We start from the raw sequence: 18633 nt of genomic DNA on the forward strand, positions 1-18633 counted from the left end.
ACTCCGCGTGGTGGGACGGCGGAGAGCCGTCGCCGTGCGCGGCGAAGGCGGTGAAGGTGACCGTGAAGGGATCGGCGTCGGCGCGGCTGGGCTTGCCGACCAGCTCGAGGTAGACGGAGATGAAGCGGAAGGGCGCGGCGACGTGGCTCGGGTCGCCGTGCGGGTAGCAGGCCAGCCGCCAGCAGTGGCCGCCGGCGGGGACGACCTCCGAGTAGACAAGATTGTGCAGCGAGAAGTTGATCTCGAACGCCATGAAACCGCCGGAGCTCGCCATGGCTGGCCGATCGAGATCGGCCGATGATGGTATGGACTCGACCGATCGATGCGATGCGCCTCGTGTCTCCTCGTTGGAATAAATAAATAGGCGGCCTGGTTCTCAAATCCCAACCGACATGATGGAATTTGGTTTTTTTTTTTTTGAGAAAAATGCCCAAGCTTTATTCATCTAGTTGGACATTAAGAGGGATACATAAGGGGTACATGATGGAATTTGGTGGGAGTACGTCGGCTATGCATGCCAGGCCCAACCTGCGGAGACCAGTAGGAACAATCCAGAGTTTATTTTAAATGGGCCCGATCGAGAGTTGGGGATAGATAGAGGAGGGTTAACATTTGACAAAGCATAGGTTTTCATACACCCCCTTATTTCTGTATCAAGATTCGTGCGAGCACTTTTGTCTTTTTTGTTTCTTCCAAATAAAACAACAAATGAACTCCAAACTTTGGAGGACAATAAAACATTCTAACTGGAATGTTGGAAAAAGAAATTTCACGTTTTTTCGTGAAACATATATACTAAAACTAATATTGTTTATCCAAAAAAAAAATCATTTTGTATATTTATGTCGTACCAAAAAAATCTGAAAGTTTTCTTTCCGCACTGTAGTAAGAATGTTTTGTTGTCCTGCAAAGCTTGAAGTCCATATAGTGTCTCGTTTTGAAGAAACAAAAAAGAGAAATTTTCATGTAGAAGTTAGTTGTGTAGCACAGATCTCAGAGCAACACTATAGGGTATGGATAGGAGGTGTCCAGAAGCCTGAGCTTTATAAATCCACATTCGATAGAGGAGAGCTTTGGGTCAATCCAGAGTTCTTTCATCTTCTAGAGTTGGGGATATATAGAAGAGAGCTCGGCTAAATTTGCTCTTGATCTCCCTGAAGGACGCCATCTTCGGCTTCTTCAGCCTCCGGACATTCAATGTATTTTTATGAACGTTTCTTATGATCAATAAAGTGAGGCATATTTAGCAAAAAAAAATGAATTTCCTTTATCTTTTTACAATATCTTTTTATTATGTTTTGCTGCCTAGTTTTATTCGGGTTTTTTTCCATTTATTTCAGTTTTTTGGTTTTGTTTCTTCCTTCTTCTTTTCCTTTTATTTTGTTTTTCTATCATGGTTTGCTCTAGATTTTTTTTCATTTTTTTGTTTTAAATTCTTTTTCTAGTTTTATATTCATTTTTTAATAGGCTATCTATTAAGTTCATGAATATTTGTTGGATTCGCGATCATTTTTTGAACTTGTGAACTTTTTTCCAAATTCATGCAATTTTTATGAATTCCTGAACATTTTATTATTTTGTACTTTGGGAACATAATTCGAACTCCTGAACTTCTATCAAATTCGTTGAATTCATGAATTTTTGTGAATTAATGATGAAAAACTGAATTCATGAACTCTTTTTGAATTTATGAACATTTCTTGAACTCGTGAACCTTTTTTAAAATCTGTGAACATTTTTTGAATCCGTAGACTTTGTTGAGTTTATGATCCGTGACTCCGTTTCTTATATTTCTTGAATTCATGAATTTTTATATCTTGTGAGATTTGCAAATTCAAAAACCTCGATCAGGCCCTAGACTCGAGGGATCGGAGTTACGGATCTTCAGGAATATAAGAAACGGTTTTCGGCCAGATCTGGGGGACGCGAAACAGAAGAGCATACAGAGGGAGATCCAATCTCGGAGGGGCTCCCTCCCCTACGATGCCATGGAGGCCATGGACCAGAGGGTGAACTCTCCTCCCATCTAGGGGGGGGGGGGCAAGGAAGAAGAAGAAGAAGGGGGGCTCTCTCCCCCTCGCTTCCGGTGGGGCCGGAACGCTGCCGGGGCTAGGATCGTGACGGGGATCTACATCAACAATGTTGCTACCATAAACACCTAACTTTCTTGTTGACACAAACTCTTTTACTAAACACCTAACTTTTATTATCTTGCAAAGTACTACTAGTTTTATTCTTGCAAAGTAGTTCTAGCATCACAACTACAAAATAGTTTCATACTTGTTTCCGATAAAGCAAACGTCAAGTGTGCGTAGAGTTGTATCGGTGGTCGGTAGAATTTGAGGGAATATTTGTTCTGCCTTTAGCTCCTTGTTGGGTTCGACGCTCTTATTTATCGAAAAAGGCTACAAACGATCTCCTATACTTGTGGGTTATCACCTAGCACTCCGAGGCCTCGCGTACCAAGCAACACCTTCAGGAAGGAATGCGACGACGGCACCGCTGCTGCCCAGACAAGTCCTGGGGTTTCCCTCGGTACGCGGATGGCAGTGGGGAAGGGGTATCACCGACGCCCCTCAGGAGGGCCCGGCGGCTGCGCCGGTGGCGAACGAGCCTCCAGAGATTTCTCCCACCCCGAAACCACCACCGCCATCCCAAACAATCGGAAGTGCACCTCCCAACATGCCGCCCACTAGCCTGTGCCACCACGGTCACCGCACCAACTTCACCTTCTCACTGAGGACACCAACATGAGACCTGGAGGTAGGACGAGGAGACACCGGGCTCGGGGGCAACCGCAACGCAGCTGACCGGAGGGGACAACCTCCACCGCCGCGCGGAGCCGACCGGACATAGCGACAAGGACCTGCCAGGCCACCATCGGCCCGGCCTGACCCCAACGGGTCCGTACAGTCCCTACTACCATGCTACAACACGCCGGCCACTAGAGCCATCACCACCGCGCGACCCGTCCCAGCCCTGATCTGGCCGAGCTGGCGCCGCCGACCAGCCGCTCACCGTGCGGCCCCCGCAGCCAACGGCCACGCCGCTGCATTGAGGGCACTCAAGGCCCGCTGAACCCCGCCGCCAGCCGAGCAGCACAGCCGCCGGGCAGGAGGGAGCCTCGACTCCCCCTCCAAAAGCGCGGGGAAGGGACGTCTGCCGTCGCCGGCGCCACCCGGGCACGTCGGTGGTGGCCTCAGCCGGCGGCAACAAAGGGGGATGGAGGAGGAGGGGAGGGGGCGCTCCGCCTCCTCGGGGGGCGACGAGAGCGGGGGGGGGGGGGGGGGGGGGGGGGGGGGGGGGGGGGGGGGGGGGGGGGGGGGGGGGGGGGGGGGGGGGGAGGAGGGAGGAGGGGGAGAGGAAGGCGGGACGGGGTGCGCCTCATGAAGAAATCCTTGCACAAAGGAGGAATATGTCACGACTGCGTCTGCCTTTTGTTGTCGTTCCTTTTCTCTTTTCAGAGACCATGCCACCACTGTTTCTTCAAAGTTATATGCGTGAGGGTAACCTAGTAAGTTCATGCCAATGTGCAATGCATGTATGATGCTACAGTTCTGAATCTAGTTGGGTGTTGTTCAGATCCAAAATTATGGATCTCCAACGCCGCCTCTAACAAATTCACTCGAAAATCAATAGCGGTGAAAGAGATAAAAGATAAAAAGGAAAATTTCGAAAGTGATGGTGCACTTTTGAGATCATTGCTCGACTCGGTGATCTTTGCGATGGAGGCAAGCAATATCATCATTTTACGACAACATTATCCTCACTTCTCTGGTCCCATTTTCTCGTTACGTAATTTAAACCGACAAATATGCGTTGGAAGCATGTCTTCCGGAAGAAACACAACATTGTTTTCTTCCCAATTTTTTCTTCCAAGAAATAGACCAAAGACACGTGACATGTGTTTGCATCAATCCCGGCGCCCTGTGGACATGTGGTCCATGCATTTTCATTGCATAGCATGGTATGTAACCAGTACCACCATTTCCACCGACCGTGAAGGTAGTAAATATATTTTTTCAAGTAAAAAAAAAAGAAGGAAAAGCTGTAGCATGCTGTGAGCTCTCAAATGGATGGCCCATAATGTGTTCCCCAAAACATGTGTGGTGCTTGCGCTGTCACCATTGACCAAATCCTGTCCACTCCATGTAGGCAGGAAACAAGGAGGAAAACAGGAGCTGCCGTGCTGGGAGATAAATAAAAGGAATAGCTCAAAAGGAGAGCCTTTTGGTTCCACCCTCCCCTCCCTCCTTGTGTTGTAAAATTGTAATTGCATTGCGAGCAGGCGTCGCCGCGGGCGGGGCGCGGCGGGTGAAGCGGCCCAGATCAATGGTAGATTAGGCAAGGCCGGGCAAAATCGCGAGGGCGGCACGAGGGGGGAACGGGATCTTTGCCTTGGTGAAGGTAATAACAATAATAATCCATCGTCCGTTTTTATACGCGTGGTGTTGGTTCGTGTGCTTGCAATCTTGGAAAATCCAATGGTTTAATATCTCTATTTGCTGACATTGCTACACGCTGCCCGTTTGGCGTCGCTGGTTGCCATGGCGGTCTTATTTACCTTGCATGCCGAACCGTGGCGAATTGTTTGTTTGTTTGTTACAAGACCTATCGTAGTTTAAGAAGAAAAGCACATGAACGAAGAGAGCATCATTTTGATGAGCCCGCGAGTGAACATTAACGCGATTTAAAATAGAAAGCAAATTCCAAAAATTCCAAAAAAAATCGTGATGAAAGATGTTTGAGTGCGTGATGCCGGTGCCAAATTCGGAGATGTTTGAACATTCGAGGAGCTCATGACAAAAAAAAAGACACAAATTCATGCCCGAGAGAAACATTTGAAAAACAACACTGTTCACGCCTGGATTTTGTCTTTTTTGCCGCGCGCTACTCGAATGTCTGAACATCACCAAATTTTGCACGAACATCACGCACATACACATCTTTCTTGCTTACAAAAAGAAATTGGAATTTTTTTAATTTTTGTTCGGTTTTAAATCTCGTTGGATTTTCGATGAAGGAATCCAAGCTAGATCCTTGAATCGTCAAAAAAAAGGGGGAGATTGTTTTTTCAGAAACCAATGCCAAGAAAGCAGCAATTTGCAAGCGCCGGTTCCCTCTCATCTTCTTTCTCAGCCCGTTGGTTCCAGTTCCACAGATTGACCAAAAAAGTCCGCCGGGGAGGGAGGATGAGGAGGATCCATGGACATTTTCGTCGGTGCAATTAACGGACGGCCCCATGTGACGGTGGACAGACGCGGGGAGGCGGCCTTTTCACACCACCCCCATTTTATTCCTCTGTGTCGGCTTGGGTGGTGTTTGGCATCACACCACTTCACTCCCCACTCCCTGCTCAGAGTGCTCACCTGCCCGCCCCGCTCGCCGGGCCGTCGTTGAAGAGCTCGCTCGCGTGAATAAATAGAGCTTGGGCTCACCGGAGACGGAGGCCAGCTCCCCCGCCTCCTTCTTCCTCTTCCGTCCCGGCGCGCTGAGCTCCTACCCAGGAGGAGAGGAGAGGAGAGGACGGTGGCTTCTTCCCGACGGACAGGTCTGCCGGCTTGCTCTACTGTTTGTTTGCTTGTTTGTTTCTTGTTGGGGTGGGTCGTGCGTGGTGTGGGTGGCGAGTGGATCCGATGGCCCGGCGGGCGGTGGCTCTGCCTCGCCATTTTTGCTCTGTTTTCTTCTCTTGTAATAAGCGCTCTACGGCTCTAGGATTCACGTGCGGTGCTTGGAGCGGCTCTCCTCCCCTCCCCTTCCCCGTCCGTTGCGGAGAGCCAGATCTGCTCCGTTGCTTGCGATTTCTCCTTCTTGGTCTGCGCTCCCCGATCCGATTCCCCGCACCCCAAATCTTGGTAGGTCCGCGCTCATGTTCATGATTGATCCCTAGCCGCTTTGTCCTGTTCGTCGGCGGCGGAGGCCGGGGCAGCCGCAACGGAGCTGGATGTGGCTGCGGGGGGCGGGCCAGGAGGCTCCGCCTACGTGCATGTGCGCGCGAGAGGGGGAGAGGGAGAGGCGCGCCGGACAGATCGGCTCCTTCATATGCAGCCTTGTCCAATGCGTGAGGCAATTCATGGATTGAGACCGAGATTCAGATACTTCTTGCAGCTCATGCTCTGTTTTCGCATGCTCAGAGCCGCCGCCATTGCATACATGTTTCATTGTCATCCCTAAATTACACGCAATGTTTAATTAAGATAAGACTTATCATATCAACCATTGTACATGCCCTTAGTTTAGCCACCGGACCGGCGACCTTCTCGAGCAGCAGCGGCGTTCATGTACTAATTTGTGCTTCGTTATTTCGGGGGGTAATCTTAGTTGTTCAGTCTGCCTAGTGTGGAGCTGCATGTGCTTGGAGCCTTGCTGTATGTCTTTCTCCTAGTCTTGGCCGTGCGCTCGGTTGGTTTATCAGCACAGTTCAGATGCGCAGCCAATAGTTCAGTAGTTACAATTTTCTGGCAGTTTCCAGCGGTTGGTTGTATTTTCGGTGTATAGTTAGTTAGGGGTAACTTTCTGCCCTGTAATGCTGTTATTTCTTACAATTTTCTGTCAATGTATATTTTTGGGTGATATAATTTCCTGCCCCTCTATTTGCAGTGTTTCTATTGTGTAGTTGTTCTGTCAGGAAAATAGGATTTTGTCTCTGATGTTCCGAATTTCCTCTTTTCCTGAAATTTTGCTTCACCGTTCATTGTAACTTCAATAGTACTTCTGCGGCTGTTGCTGATCGTCTTTCAAGTTTATTTTTGTACTAGTATTTGAGCTCTTTCCATCATTTACTGTTATGTGGAACTCTTTTTACAGTCCAAATGACCATGATTTACCGTGTCCAGTAGTTGGGTTTTAAGTTTGCTTACAGCTCTAGTACACTTACTGAGGACTTGTATTCTTGCTTTTTAGTCAGTGTAAATTTGGTATTCTTTGAGTTTTGTTAATCCTATGATCTGTCGCTCTGTCAGCCTTTGTAATTTGCGCCTATGTTCTGTTACATTACAGTGCCTGATGAGGTTAACTGTAACTCCCTTTCTTTAGAAATGTAATTACTGTAGTAACACATGCATTTTCATTGTCTATGTTGAGTAATTTCATACTCTTATTCCTTTTATAATTTCTTTCCTCTATGTATATGTATAGCACACAGATGTAAATGGCTGTTGTGTGCTTTTTTGTTTTTTATTGTAATTGTTTCAGCGCAGACGACCATGATTAATTGTTTAATAGCTGTTTGCTTTATCTCTAATAGTCAGTGTGTGTTTTCTTCGGAAGTAACTGGTCAAATGTTCAGTGTGTATGTCTGAACTTGAATATTGCAATGCATTTGAACTACAGTAGTTAGTACTTTTAGTTTTTGCTTTGTAATTCACTGCAAATCTGAAGTTGACTGCTGCTCTATCTAGTTTTTCTGTTAGTGTTCCCTTCTACATTACCATTTTTAAGTTACACTATTCAGAGCTTGTAGTTTACCTTAAGCTTCAGACTTGTGTTTGCCCTGTGACAAACATGTGTTTCTTTTTCAGTTTTACTGTTCTTTCAGTTCAAATGTATGCACAGTTCCAGTCGGGCTCTTTTTACAGAGTTCATTTGCATCTCTTACACTTCCCAGTAGTTCTATTGTTGCTTCTGTTGGAAACCACCGTACTAACACTCGTTCTCCAAATTTGCAGGAGCCATGGCTAAAGATTACCCAGCATCTCCTAAAGCCCAGCATCTGCAAGAATCCAAGAAGCAGCGTCTCACCTACGTACTTGTGGTGAGCGCTCTCTGCGTTGCCTTCTACGTGCTCGGGGCATGGCAGAACAGCACCATGCCGAATCCTGTGGCTGATTCGGCAATCAGCCGAGTTGACTGTGATACCGTGGCGCAGAGAGACGGCTCGGTGCCGTCTTTTGCGCCTGCATCTGAGAATGTGCTCGATTTTGATGCGCACCACCAGCTGAACGTCAGTGACACAGAGTCTGCGGTGCAGCAGTTCCCTGCCTGCCCGCTCAATCAGAGTGAGTACACGCCATGCGAGGACCGGAAACGTGGCCGTCTGTTTGACCGGGACATGCTGATATACCGTGAGAGGCACTGCCCGGGCAAGGACGGGCAGATCCGATGCCTCATTCCAGCGCCACCAAAGTACAAGAACCCCTTCAGGTGGCCGGAGAGCAGGGACGTCGCTTGGTTTGACAACATCCCTCACAAGGAGCTCAGCATTGAGAAGGCCGTGCAGAACTGGATCCGAGTGGAGGGGAACAAGTTCCGGTTCCCCGGTGGTGGCACTATGTTTCCCCATGGCGCTGACGCGTACATTGATGAAATCAGTAAGCTCATCTCGTTGTCGGATGGGAGGATCAGGACGGCGATCGACACGGGCTGCGGGGTATGACAAGGATCTTGTTGGAGAAAATCTTCTGACTTCAGGTTTATGTATGTTGTTACGATGCTGATGCTTTTGTATTATTGATGAAGGTTGCTAGCTTTGGGGCTTACTTGCTGAAGAGGAACATCATTACCGTGTCGTTTGCGCCGAGGGACACACACGAAGCTCAGGTGCAATTTGCACTGGAACGTGGTGTGCCTGCCATCCTCGGGGTGATGGGATCAATACGGTTGCCTTATCCATCTAGGGCATTTGATCTGGCTCATTGTTCACGTTGTCTGATTCCTTGGGAAGGACATGGTGAGCACTTCATACATCTGAAATTTTCTCTAATATGTAGATCCTTAGCTTTTTCAAGCTGTTCTTGAGTAAGAGTGAACTGCCTGATTGACTGATGTTGTAAATAAATAAATCTTCAGATGGACTGTACCTTGCCGAGATCGATAGAATTCTAAGGCCAGGGGGCTACTGGATTCACTCGGGCCCTCCGATCAACTGGAAGACGCACCACAATGGGTGGAAGAGGGCCGAGGAAGACCTCAAGCGGGAGCAAGACAAGATTGAGGATGTCGCGAGGAGCCTTTGCTGGAATAAGGTGGCCGAGAAGGAGGATCTCTCCATCTGGCAGAAGCCCAAGAACCACCTTCAGTGTGCCGACATAAAAAAGAAGCATAAGATGCCCCATATCTGCAAGAGTGACAACCCTGATGCTGCCTGGTATTAAATTGCTTCTCGAATTGTTATCATACTGTTGGTAGTTATCTGTCTGTCTTGCTCTGAATTTTTTTTTATCATACTGTTTTGTATAGGTACAAGAAGATGGAATCCTGTCTTACTCCATTGCCTGAAGTAAGCAACCAGGGATCAATCGCCGGCGGAGAGGTTGCGAGATGGCCAAAGAGGGCATTCACGGTGCCCCCAAGGGTTAAGAGGGGCACGATTCCGGGGATAGATGAAAAGAAGTTTGAGGATGACATGAAGCTGTGGGAGAAGAGGTTGGCGTACTACAAACGCACCACGCCCATAGCACAGGGGCGGTACAGGAATGTGATGGACATGAATGCGAACTTGGGCGGTTTTGCCGCTTCCCTGGTTAAGTACCCTGTGTGGGTGATGAACGTCGTTCCAGTTAATTCGGATAAAGACACCCTTGGAGCAATTTACGAGCGAGGGTTCATCGGCACTTACCAGGACTGGTGTGAAGCCTTCTCGACGTATCCGAGGACCTACGACCTTTTGCACGCCGACAATTTGTTCAGCATCTACCAGGACAGGTAAGGAAACATGCATGTTTCAGTATCTATTTTAGTTAGTGATCCTTAATCAGTTCTACTTACGTTTACTCTATTGTTCCATCACGGTGTGTTTTAGTTGGTGATCCTAGATCGGTCTAACTTACGCCATACGATTGCATCAGCTTATCAAATTGTGTTTTAGTTCTGCTGTGTAGTTTGTTACTGATTCTGATAAGATATTTTAGTGGTTGCTCCGCATCATTTTCCAACCCGTAATAGAGGGGAACCAAAAATAGTTATTGCCACAGAGATAATCAGAACCATGTTCACCCCATATTAAGTGGTAGACTTGAAAAGGAAATGATAAGACTTCTATGCAGATCGGTTCGGTTGAGTATTATCACTTAAAATTCGACTGATGCTTACTCCTGCTGACACTTGTCATTGTTAGACCATTACTTTACTCATGGCTATGGTGTCACAGTATAGTTTGCTGTTTATACTGTCTGTAAGTATGTAACATAAGATCATGGTTTAAACGCAAGAACTTGTATGCAGACCTGGGAGCACGTTGTGATAATATTCAACTGATGCTCACTCCTGCTGACACATTTGATCCTGCTGAACTCTGCAGGTGCGACATAACGGACATCCTCCTGGAGATGGACAGGATACTGAGGCCCGAGGGCACGGCGATCATCCGCGACACGGTCGACGTGCTCACCAAGGTCCAGGCCATAGCCCAGCGGATGCGGTGGGACAGCCGCATCCTGGACCACGAGGACGGGCCCTTCAACCAGGAGAAGGTCCTCGTGGCGGTCAAGACGTACTGGACGGCCGACCCATCGGAGCACAGCTGAGCTGCAGCTCTCTGAGCTCCGAAATGGCTTGTCCGGTAACTAGGTGTGACGCGATGATGGCGTCGGTTTTCGCCATCTCGGTGTGTGTGTGTGTGTGTGTGTGTGTGTAGTAAGCAGTGTGTGACCACGTGCGCAGTCGCTTGTTCCTCTCGCCTTTTTTGTCTAATTCTTTGTAGTTCGGGTCGAAATGGAAACCAAAAGAATACGTCGAGCAGATCATAGGTTCTTTTTAGCTTGTACGACCAGAGATTGTTACTATGTAGTACTAAGATTGACTTACTGGAAAAATAGGCCTTTTACTGAGCGTGCTTGTGTAGTGATATAGTGGCAAAGTTCTGCGTCTTTCGAGTTCATAGATTGTGCCGGTTGCAGAATCAAATTTGCGTGTGTTTCATCTTCAGTACACTCAGGTTTAATTTTTTTCCCCCTTCTTTTTTGACACGGGGTGCGGTATTTCGAGAAACCAGGCATGGTCTTTTCCTTTTTGATCTGAACTAATCATGGTTTGGTCTTGTTTTGAATTCTCAAATCTGGAGTCACAGAAGAGGACGATTGAGCATAACTTGGCCCATAAACAGGTGTTCAATAGTACTCTCGAAAAACAGGTATACATACATCCACATTTGGTTCAATACTTGACGAAACGAAAAGCGAAAAGCAATGATAGGAAGAGAGAAAGGGGGGAGCGAGTTGGGGCGAAAATCGTCACCTGGAGCTCGCCGTGGAAGCGCTAGCTACAGGGCGAAAATTTGCTACCACCTACTTGACATTCTACGCCCCCTGTTTGCAAATGTAAGACAACCTGTTGGTTCAAATTAAATTGCGAAAACGTCTTATATTTTGGAACGGTGCTAGGAAAGAGCAAGGCCAAGTTCAGCAAGCAACACAAAATCACATGCCCAACAATAACCCAGATAACTTTGGCCATGTTAGAACCAAACAAGTGTTTAGCTGTTTTCTCAGATTATCTCTAGTAAGAATCGAATTACGGCACAACTGCCACATGAAAATCTTTCCATATCTTGTTAGCCCCAGCTATGTCTGTTTCCAACCAGCTATTTACAAATTTCATAGCAAAATCTCGCTTCTTATCAAAGGCTCGGGTGAGGAGTTCAAATTAACATTCTGAGCACCAACAACTATGCCGTCCCATTGATCAAGTAAACCACCTACCAGTCTACGCCGAAAATGAATTCAGAAATTCCCAGAGCAATGGCGCAATCTTGCCCGTAATCTCACTAGGTTACCAAGGAGTGATTAAGTATACATGTGTTGCAGATTTTAAATACAAATATTTAACAAATTAGAACAGACGATGCTTCACACAGCCTGAAAAATGCAATACGGAATTTTACCATGTTCCGCTATATGCAATAGGCAAAGGAATCTGACACGCACCGCCATACACAGCTTGCCCACTGGTCTTTTTTCTTCCAAAGCAACTTAGTTATGCTGAAATGGCTTGAACTTGAATAATCACTCATCCATAACACTCACCGATAACACAATTCCTTTCACTTAAAACGGCCTTAACAATAAGCAAATGTTACAATGCACAACTGATCACGCTTTGGTCCAGGAGAATGACAAGTTTAATACAATCTCAACATCAAGACGATAGCTCATCAGCCATGCCCGGAACTTGTAGTTTCATCAGGTTAGTTCACTTTACAAGCATCACAGAACATAAGTTACGACATGAGACACAGCAATTGAATCATGCCATAGATTCGCTGAACGGGGCTTCTGGGGGGCAAGGACCAAAATTGTGAATTATCAAATGTGCACCAACAAATGCAGGGCCTGGTTGCATCATATGAACTGTCGCTTATACTCTGACTTGGATGGTTGTGGAAAAATGGCAAAAGGTAAATTAACGTGCAGAAAAGGGATGATCGGGAATTTTGAAAAAATAGTAGGTAACAAGAATTCAATTTACCTGTGTCCTACTCTTTTGAATCAATTGCACCAATCCTTGACGGTGGCCAAATCTGAGAACAAAAAACCCTGTCAATACTGACCAGCAAGAAAAAACTGAGTGACAAGACTCCAAGGAGGATGGCCCCCAATACTCATGGAGATGCTGTCGCATTTCACATTTGGTTAATGCATTTTAACAAATTAGTTGCTGGACCTGGAATTAGACCCTAAATCTTAGATTTGCTAATTGCTAACATAAACAAGTAGTACTAGTAGTAAATAAAAGCAAGATAGGCCCCAGCCCACATTGAGTGAGTAAACACTAAACATTGTTCCAACTACCAGCTGATGCAAAATGAATTTTATCGCTTACGAGATTCAAATGAATTTACACATATAATTTGATATCGAGTGTGTGAAAACGATTATCAGCAAGACAATGCAGTAGCTAAATAACATTATTAACTGATAAAACAAAATTTCTCAGTTAAAACCAACACTCATTTAATCTCTGATTTTATCCTGGTAATTTTGACTGTACAACTGTCCAGCTTAGAAAAAGGCCTAATAGACAGAGGCGCCTGGTGTCTAAAAAAATCTAAGCAGACTTCAGTATTCCTGGTAAACTTTACAGTATCAAAGAACGGTTGTGATATTATTAAGGGCAATGCTGTCCCCCGCACGTAACTAGAATGAGAATTTCTTTAGTGCCACTAAATCAACCAAAAGCAGAGCACTCAATCACCCAACTGTGCATTATGTTGGGCCTAGAGCAACAGTAGGTATTTCATAATATTGAGTCAGCACATGTCTGCTGTACATGATAATCATTAGTCAAATTTGGTGAATATTGCAGACCATAGTAATTAAACCTCGAAGTATACAAAGACACTGAAGCACCTGAAACTCTGTTTTGGCCAATAAAATATTATGTTACCATTAATTTCCCTAACATTCACAGCATATAATGAAGATATAACATGACAGCTGCAGTTTAAAATCGGTTACTCAAAAAATTGAAGTTCAAAACCATCACTAGTTACATATTTAGACAGACGCCAAATCGAGTTAAACTGTAGATATAAATCTTACAACAGGGTACAGAAGCACACCAAAGCTTCATCAGGTTTTTTTACTAAGCTAACGAGGAAGCAAAACAGAGAAGTCGGTTACTCGACATACCCGATAGGACATCTTCCCTTTTACGAGACCGTAAGGCACCGGTCCGAACTGCCTCGAGTCATTAGATGAATAGATATTGTCACCCTGCACCCAAATATGACCTTGTGGTACCTAAAATTACACAATTCATCAGGCATCCAAAAATACCATCAGCAACTCGGTGGCACCGTTTCTGATACTGATCAGATACCAGAGTTGCCATAAATCTAGGAAATCTGAAATCAAGAGTCTGTCAAATCTAGAGGACATAAGCCTGGAAATCTGAAATCCAATTCAATCCGGTACTCTCAACTCACCACGACGGTCTTGGTGGCATCGCTGTTGCCGGCGTCGACGGGGTAGGTGACCTCGTCGCCCTCCATCCCGAGCACGCGCTTGGCGACGATCTTGCGCGGGTCCTCCGGCGAGAGGAGGAGCACGACGTCCCCCGGCCCCACCCACCCGCGCCGCGGGCTCACCTTGTCGGTCAGCAGCACGTCCCCCGCCATGTTGAGCGCCGGCAGCATGCTGGGGCCCCGCGGCTGCAACGCCAAGGGTGAGAGCACGTCAGAGAGAGAGGGAGGGGGAGGGGGAGGGGGAGGGAGAGGGCGCGTACGAAGGCGACGCCGAGGACGTGCTCGCTGACGACGTGGACGGCGCAGAGGCCCTGCGCCGTTAGCAGGCCGACGGAGAAGGCCTCCCCGGCGATCTGGCGCCACGGGATGCCGGCGAAGCGCCGCACGAAGCGGGACATGGCGGCGGCGGCGGCGGGAGGGAGGGGGGCTCGGATTGGGATTATTTTTTTTCCTTTTGTTTTGTTTTCTTATTAGGGTATAATCTTCGGATCCCTGGCGTGGGCCGCAAGCTCAGATGGGCCGATGAGACAGAGAACGATATGGACAAGTTGTGCCTCTCCAGGATTGTCTCGAAAAAAAAACGTTCTAGCTCTCTAGGAGAAACAAAAAAGTTCACAACAACTAAATACTATATCTTGTTATTATATACAGATTATAATCCACCAAATATCTTGTTATTTACATATTATTATAGTGTGCAAAGGCGTTGTTTACGGTCTAATAACGGTTTGCGATTTCGTAGCACTGTTCGGCATTGAAATAGTATACATATATGGTTCAGAATTTGAAAAACAATTGTGCTCGGTGGCCCGCCCAACATTTTATTTGTAGCTTCGCCACTGCCTGGCCAGACTTTTTTCTACGTCTCCCGGATCGTGCGCACTATCTAGGCCACGGTTTATGACTGCTACGGCGTATACATGAAAGATGGAATTTGCGATAATCATAGGAAAATTGTTTAAGAACCAGGTCAAAAAAGTAATGTTGCACATCTGTTCATATGCTCCTAGCGCACTGTTATCACACTCCACAGCTCGTAGAAACTGGTTTTGTGAGTTTCTTTTTTTTTTCTCCCTGCAGAAAAAAAGAGTTCCTTTATTTTTGGTTCGCTATTTAAGAACATTTTTTTAAAACTCCATGCGCAAAATTTGAAAACGCGTGAATTTTTTAATATTGCATTTACATTAGTTTCTTGTCAAGTATTAAAAAAAAGTCTTCGCGTATTGAAAACTGGTCACCATGTATTTGAAAAAACTATTCTTCGTGTGCTAAAATATGAGAACATTGTTTTAATTTCATGGACACTTTCTGAAATTCATAGACATTTAATATATATATGGAATATATCTAAAAATAGAAGAAAAAAAAGAATTGAAAAGGAAATAAAACATATAAAAGGAGAAATACAATCTCTAGAAAAACGACAACAGAAAACCAAAATGAAAGAAAATTCTAGCAAAAAGAACCAGGAATAAAAATCATAAAAGAACCAAAGAAGTGAACAGAAGGGCAGGAAGGGAAAATTGGCAACATGAGCCGACCAATGTGTGATTCCTCTACGCGTTTGTCTGGCATATTGGTTGCAATTATCATACTGAGTACAATCATCGTCTCAAGACACTCACCTATCTGTGGTGTGTCCTATTCCTCGCGTAGGTCGCTGGATAGTGACCATGTACTTGTGCCACCAAGGAGGAGAGCCACTTGGCAAAGCTAGTGGTTGGTTTCATCCTAGGCGTGTGTGTGCATGTGTGTGTGTGTGTGAGAGAGAGAGAGTGTTTTCTTGAGAGAAGAAGATAGAGAGAAACCACAAGAGAGTTGTGAGGGTAGAAGAAGAGCGGCGCTGGAGAGGTGCCGCCAACAACAAGTGTAGTTGGTATAGTAATGATGGTTGAAGTCTCGAGGGAGAGGAATCTGCAATGAACGATACAGATAAAGGGTGGCACGTAGCTCGAGCCCGAAACCCACACTCAATCTACAGGTCTTCGGAGGTCATGTATAGGTTGAGCCGCACCCTTTTTTGGGGGGGGGGCATTGGCCCCCTTACCCCTAATGAAGCTCCACAAGTTTTCCAAGTGCATCAAATCAGAAAGGCCGTAATTGAGATGGAGTTCTCGTCCTAGTGGCTAACAAATGTCCGTCAAACTAGAAGAACATATATTTGTGCTTTGAATCTTAATTCGTACAGCCCAGACGCATGTTTCCAAGTCGTGGACAATAAGCTTGTCCACTAACACAATATCTACAGCAATCCAATTGTTAATCCAAAACGACAAGATTCAGTCATGCATTTTAGTTGTTAAGACAACAACTGCAATATATTTTTATGGAATTTGATGATCAAAGATGACAAGTGAGCAACAAATCTTGTGCTAAGAGTTGCTTTACTATACCTCCAAGTATTGTTACTTGTCTTCTCGTGTTCCTAATCGCTTGCAATGCAAAGCACAGACAACTCACCCTATAAATGGAGGTCTAGAAACTTTTAACCGGATAGGAAACCACAAGGTAATTAAACACGGCTGCAAGATCGGGATCTGCGATGGAGTTCCCATAATCCATGATCCTCGTCGTAAGGTGCTGGCTTAGGTACACCGTAGTGCTAATTAACTACCTCTACACACTCCACATAGATCTGTGCAGCCCATCTGCTACGCCCCGCACCGCGCAGAGGAATCCGAGAGGTGGCATGCCCGCTTAGGGCATCTAAACTTCCATGCTTTGCGCAAGCTCGCGTCCCACGATATAGTTCGCAGCCTGCTGCACATTTCTTAGGTGGATCAATTGTGTGACGTATGCCTCGCCGGTAAGCAGCGCCATACACCATTTTCCAAGGAGGCGAAGTGGCGTGATCCAAAGGTGCTGGACCTGGTACATGCTGATTTTTGCGGCCTGGTCACGCCACCGATACCCAGTGGGAAAAAGATGTTTCTCCACCTCGTCGATGATCGCAACCTCTTCATGTGGCTGCTGATGCTCGAGGCAAAAGATGAAGCCGCGGCGGCCATCTGTAGATTCAAGGTTGGCATCGAAGTTGAGTAGAAGAAGAAGAAGAAGCTCCGCGCCCTGCGCACCGACCTAGGCGACGAGTTCGACTACAATGACTTTGTGGCCTATTGTGTGGAAACGGGTGCCAAGCGGAAACTCTATGTGTTGTACTCGCCACAGCAAAACGACATTGGGGTGGCAGAACTAGATGATCATCTCCTTGGTCCAGAGTATGCTTAAATCCATGTCAATGCTGTCGTGTTTCTGGGGAGAGGCGGTCGCTACGGCCATTTTTCTCTTGAGCCGCTCACCGAAGAAAATGTTCGACGGGCTAACATGGATGAGGAGAAGCCGCACGTCCACTTCCCGCGGGTCTTCGGTTACGTCGCGCACATGAATATCACAAAGCCACATGCCAAGAAGCTTGATGATGGTGTTTCTTGGGTATGAGGTGTTGGGATATCCTCCTCATGTGGGCTGTGAGGAGATGACCGTTTGAGGCCTTTTAGGCAGCCCAAAGAGGTGCATGAGCCCACTACCCATTAGGGTTATGACCTAGGGTCATTTTGGAATTTGCACATGAGTGGATGGGGATGCTTTACCCTCCATCCAGCAGCCACCACCAAGAGTGACGAAAATCAGTTCATCCTCCAAGAGAGAAGAAGAGAGAAAACCAAGAGAGCAAGGGAAGAAGAGGAAGATTGAAGGAAGAAGCAAGGGAGCTCCTCCCCAAGGTTGTGATGGTCCAGATCCACTACCTTGTCTCCTTCAAGCTTCGGTTCCACCATCTTTGGTGAGATTGTTCCAATCCCTAGTTCTTGAACCCCCAAATCTTGTTGTGTTCATCCAAGATTTAGAAATCTTGATGTATGAGATCCTCTAGTGCTTTCTAGAGAAGAACTTGTTGTATCCCACATTTGATAATAGTGGAAGAGGATTTGGGTGGCTTCGGCCCGTGGTTTTCCCCCCTCAAGTTGAGGGGTTTTCCACGTAAAAATCTGGTGTCTCTTTGTTGATGCTTGGTGCTGTCCAGAAACTTACTCCTACCACAAGACACTAGGCTGAGGAGTGTCTTGCCTGCTGAGTAACATTTTCTGCCTCCATATATGCTGCTGCATATGTTTCCTTCCGTGCTAAGCAACGATCCTTGAATTAGTACATGATGTGGTGCTGAGATTACTTGTTTCTGCTGCAGTTATCAATTAACCACAAGTGCATTTGTGTGCTAATTCCCAACAGAGTGGTATCAGAGCCTTGGTTGCTTAGAAGGTTGCAAATCACAGTTGCTTGATTGTTGTTGGAAGTGCTGCTCACAATGGCTTTGGAAGAAAGCGCTACTACAAGTGGCATGATAAAACTTGATTCTTCCAATTACTCATTATGGAAGCCCATGATGGAAGACATCCTTTATTGCAAGGATTTGTATGAGCCAATTGTGAAAGACAAGATACCCACATGTGTCATCGAAGAAGAATGGAGAGTGTTGCACAGAAAGGCAGTAGGTATGATTCGGTTGTACATCAACCACAATATTTTCCACCATGTTGCAAATGACACAAATGCTTATGAGATGTGGCAGAAGTTGGAGTCTATGTATGAGAGGAAGACATCAATGAACAAAGCCTCGGTGATCAAAAGACTTGCAAAGCTTGAGTACCGAGATGGCACAAGTGTGATTGAACACTTAAATGTCTTCCAATGCCATATAAATCAACTTTCAGCCATGAAGATCAACTTCGAGGATG

General features: G+C 46.2%; 2 protein-coding genes across 4 annotated transcripts; one reads left to right on the top strand and one right to left on the bottom strand.

Moving 5' to 3' along the window:
• The first annotated feature begins 5232 nt into the window (after positions 1–5232).
• LOC125512213 (probable methyltransferase PMT17) lies at positions 5233–10766 on the top strand. The gene is made up of 6 exons (XM_048677302.1): positions 5233–5551; positions 7668–8368; positions 8458–8668; positions 8788–9085; positions 9178–9642; positions 10238–10766. The coding sequence occupies exons 2-6, from the start codon at positions 7673–7675 to the stop codon at positions 10461–10463; spliced, it is 1896 nt and encodes a 631-aa protein (XP_048533259.1). The 5' UTR covers positions 5233–5551; positions 7668–7672; the 3' UTR covers positions 10464–10766.
• A 1197-nt stretch (positions 10767–11963) lies between these two features.
• LOC125512214 (mitochondrial inner membrane protease subunit 1-like) lies at positions 11964–14356 on the bottom strand. 3 transcript variants are annotated; one of them, XM_048677305.1, is made up of 5 exons: positions 14161–14356; positions 13862–14086; positions 13566–13676; positions 12403–12454; positions 11964–12266 (listed from the first exon to the last, which is right to left on the bottom strand). In XM_048677305.1, exons 1-4 carry the CDS (start codon positions 14296–14298, stop codon positions 12410–12412), a joined length of 519 nt encoding a protein of 172 aa, XP_048533262.1. In that variant the 5' UTR covers positions 14299–14356; the 3' UTR covers positions 11964–12266; positions 12403–12409. The 3 variants fall into 3 exon arrangements, with proteins under 3 accessions (XP_048533262.1, XP_048533261.1, XP_048533260.1); XM_048677304.1 differs by having other exon boundaries at positions 11964–12302; XM_048677303.1 differs by having other exon boundaries at positions 11964–12298; positions 14161–14355.
• Between the last annotated feature and the right edge of the window lie 4277 nt (positions 14357–18633).

Source organism: Triticum urartu, chromosome 6 (genome assembly GCF_003073215.2).
Source record: "Triticum urartu cultivar G1812 chromosome 6, Tu2.1, whole genome shotgun sequence".
Classification (NCBI taxonomy): domain Eukaryota; kingdom Viridiplantae; phylum Streptophyta; class Magnoliopsida; order Poales; family Poaceae; genus Triticum; species Triticum urartu.

Coding starts and splice junctions, on each gene's coding strand:
- LOC125512213 (XM_048677302.1), top strand. CDS start 7,673: ATGGCTAAAGATTACCCAGCATCTCCTAAAGCCCAGCATCTGCAAGAA. Junction 8,369..8,457: donor CGATCGACACGGGCTGCGGG/GTATGACAAGGA, acceptor TTATTGATGAAG/GTTGCTAGCTTTGGGGCTTA. Junction 8,669..8,787: donor GATTCCTTGGGAAGGACATG/GTGAGCACTTCA, acceptor ATAAATCTTCAG/ATGGACTGTACCTTGCCGAG.
- LOC125512214 (XM_048677305.1), bottom strand. CDS start 14,298: ATGTCCCGCTTCGTGCGGCGCTTCGCCGGCATCCCGTGGCGCCAGATC. Junction 14,087..14,160: donor ACGTCCTCGGCGTCGCCTTC/GTACGCGCCCTC, acceptor TTGGCGTTGCAG/CCGCGGGGCCCCAGCATGCT. Junction 12,455..13,565: donor AAGGGAAGATGTCCTATCGG/GTATGTCGAGTA, acceptor TTTTGTTCTCAG/ATTTGGCCACCGTCAAGGAT.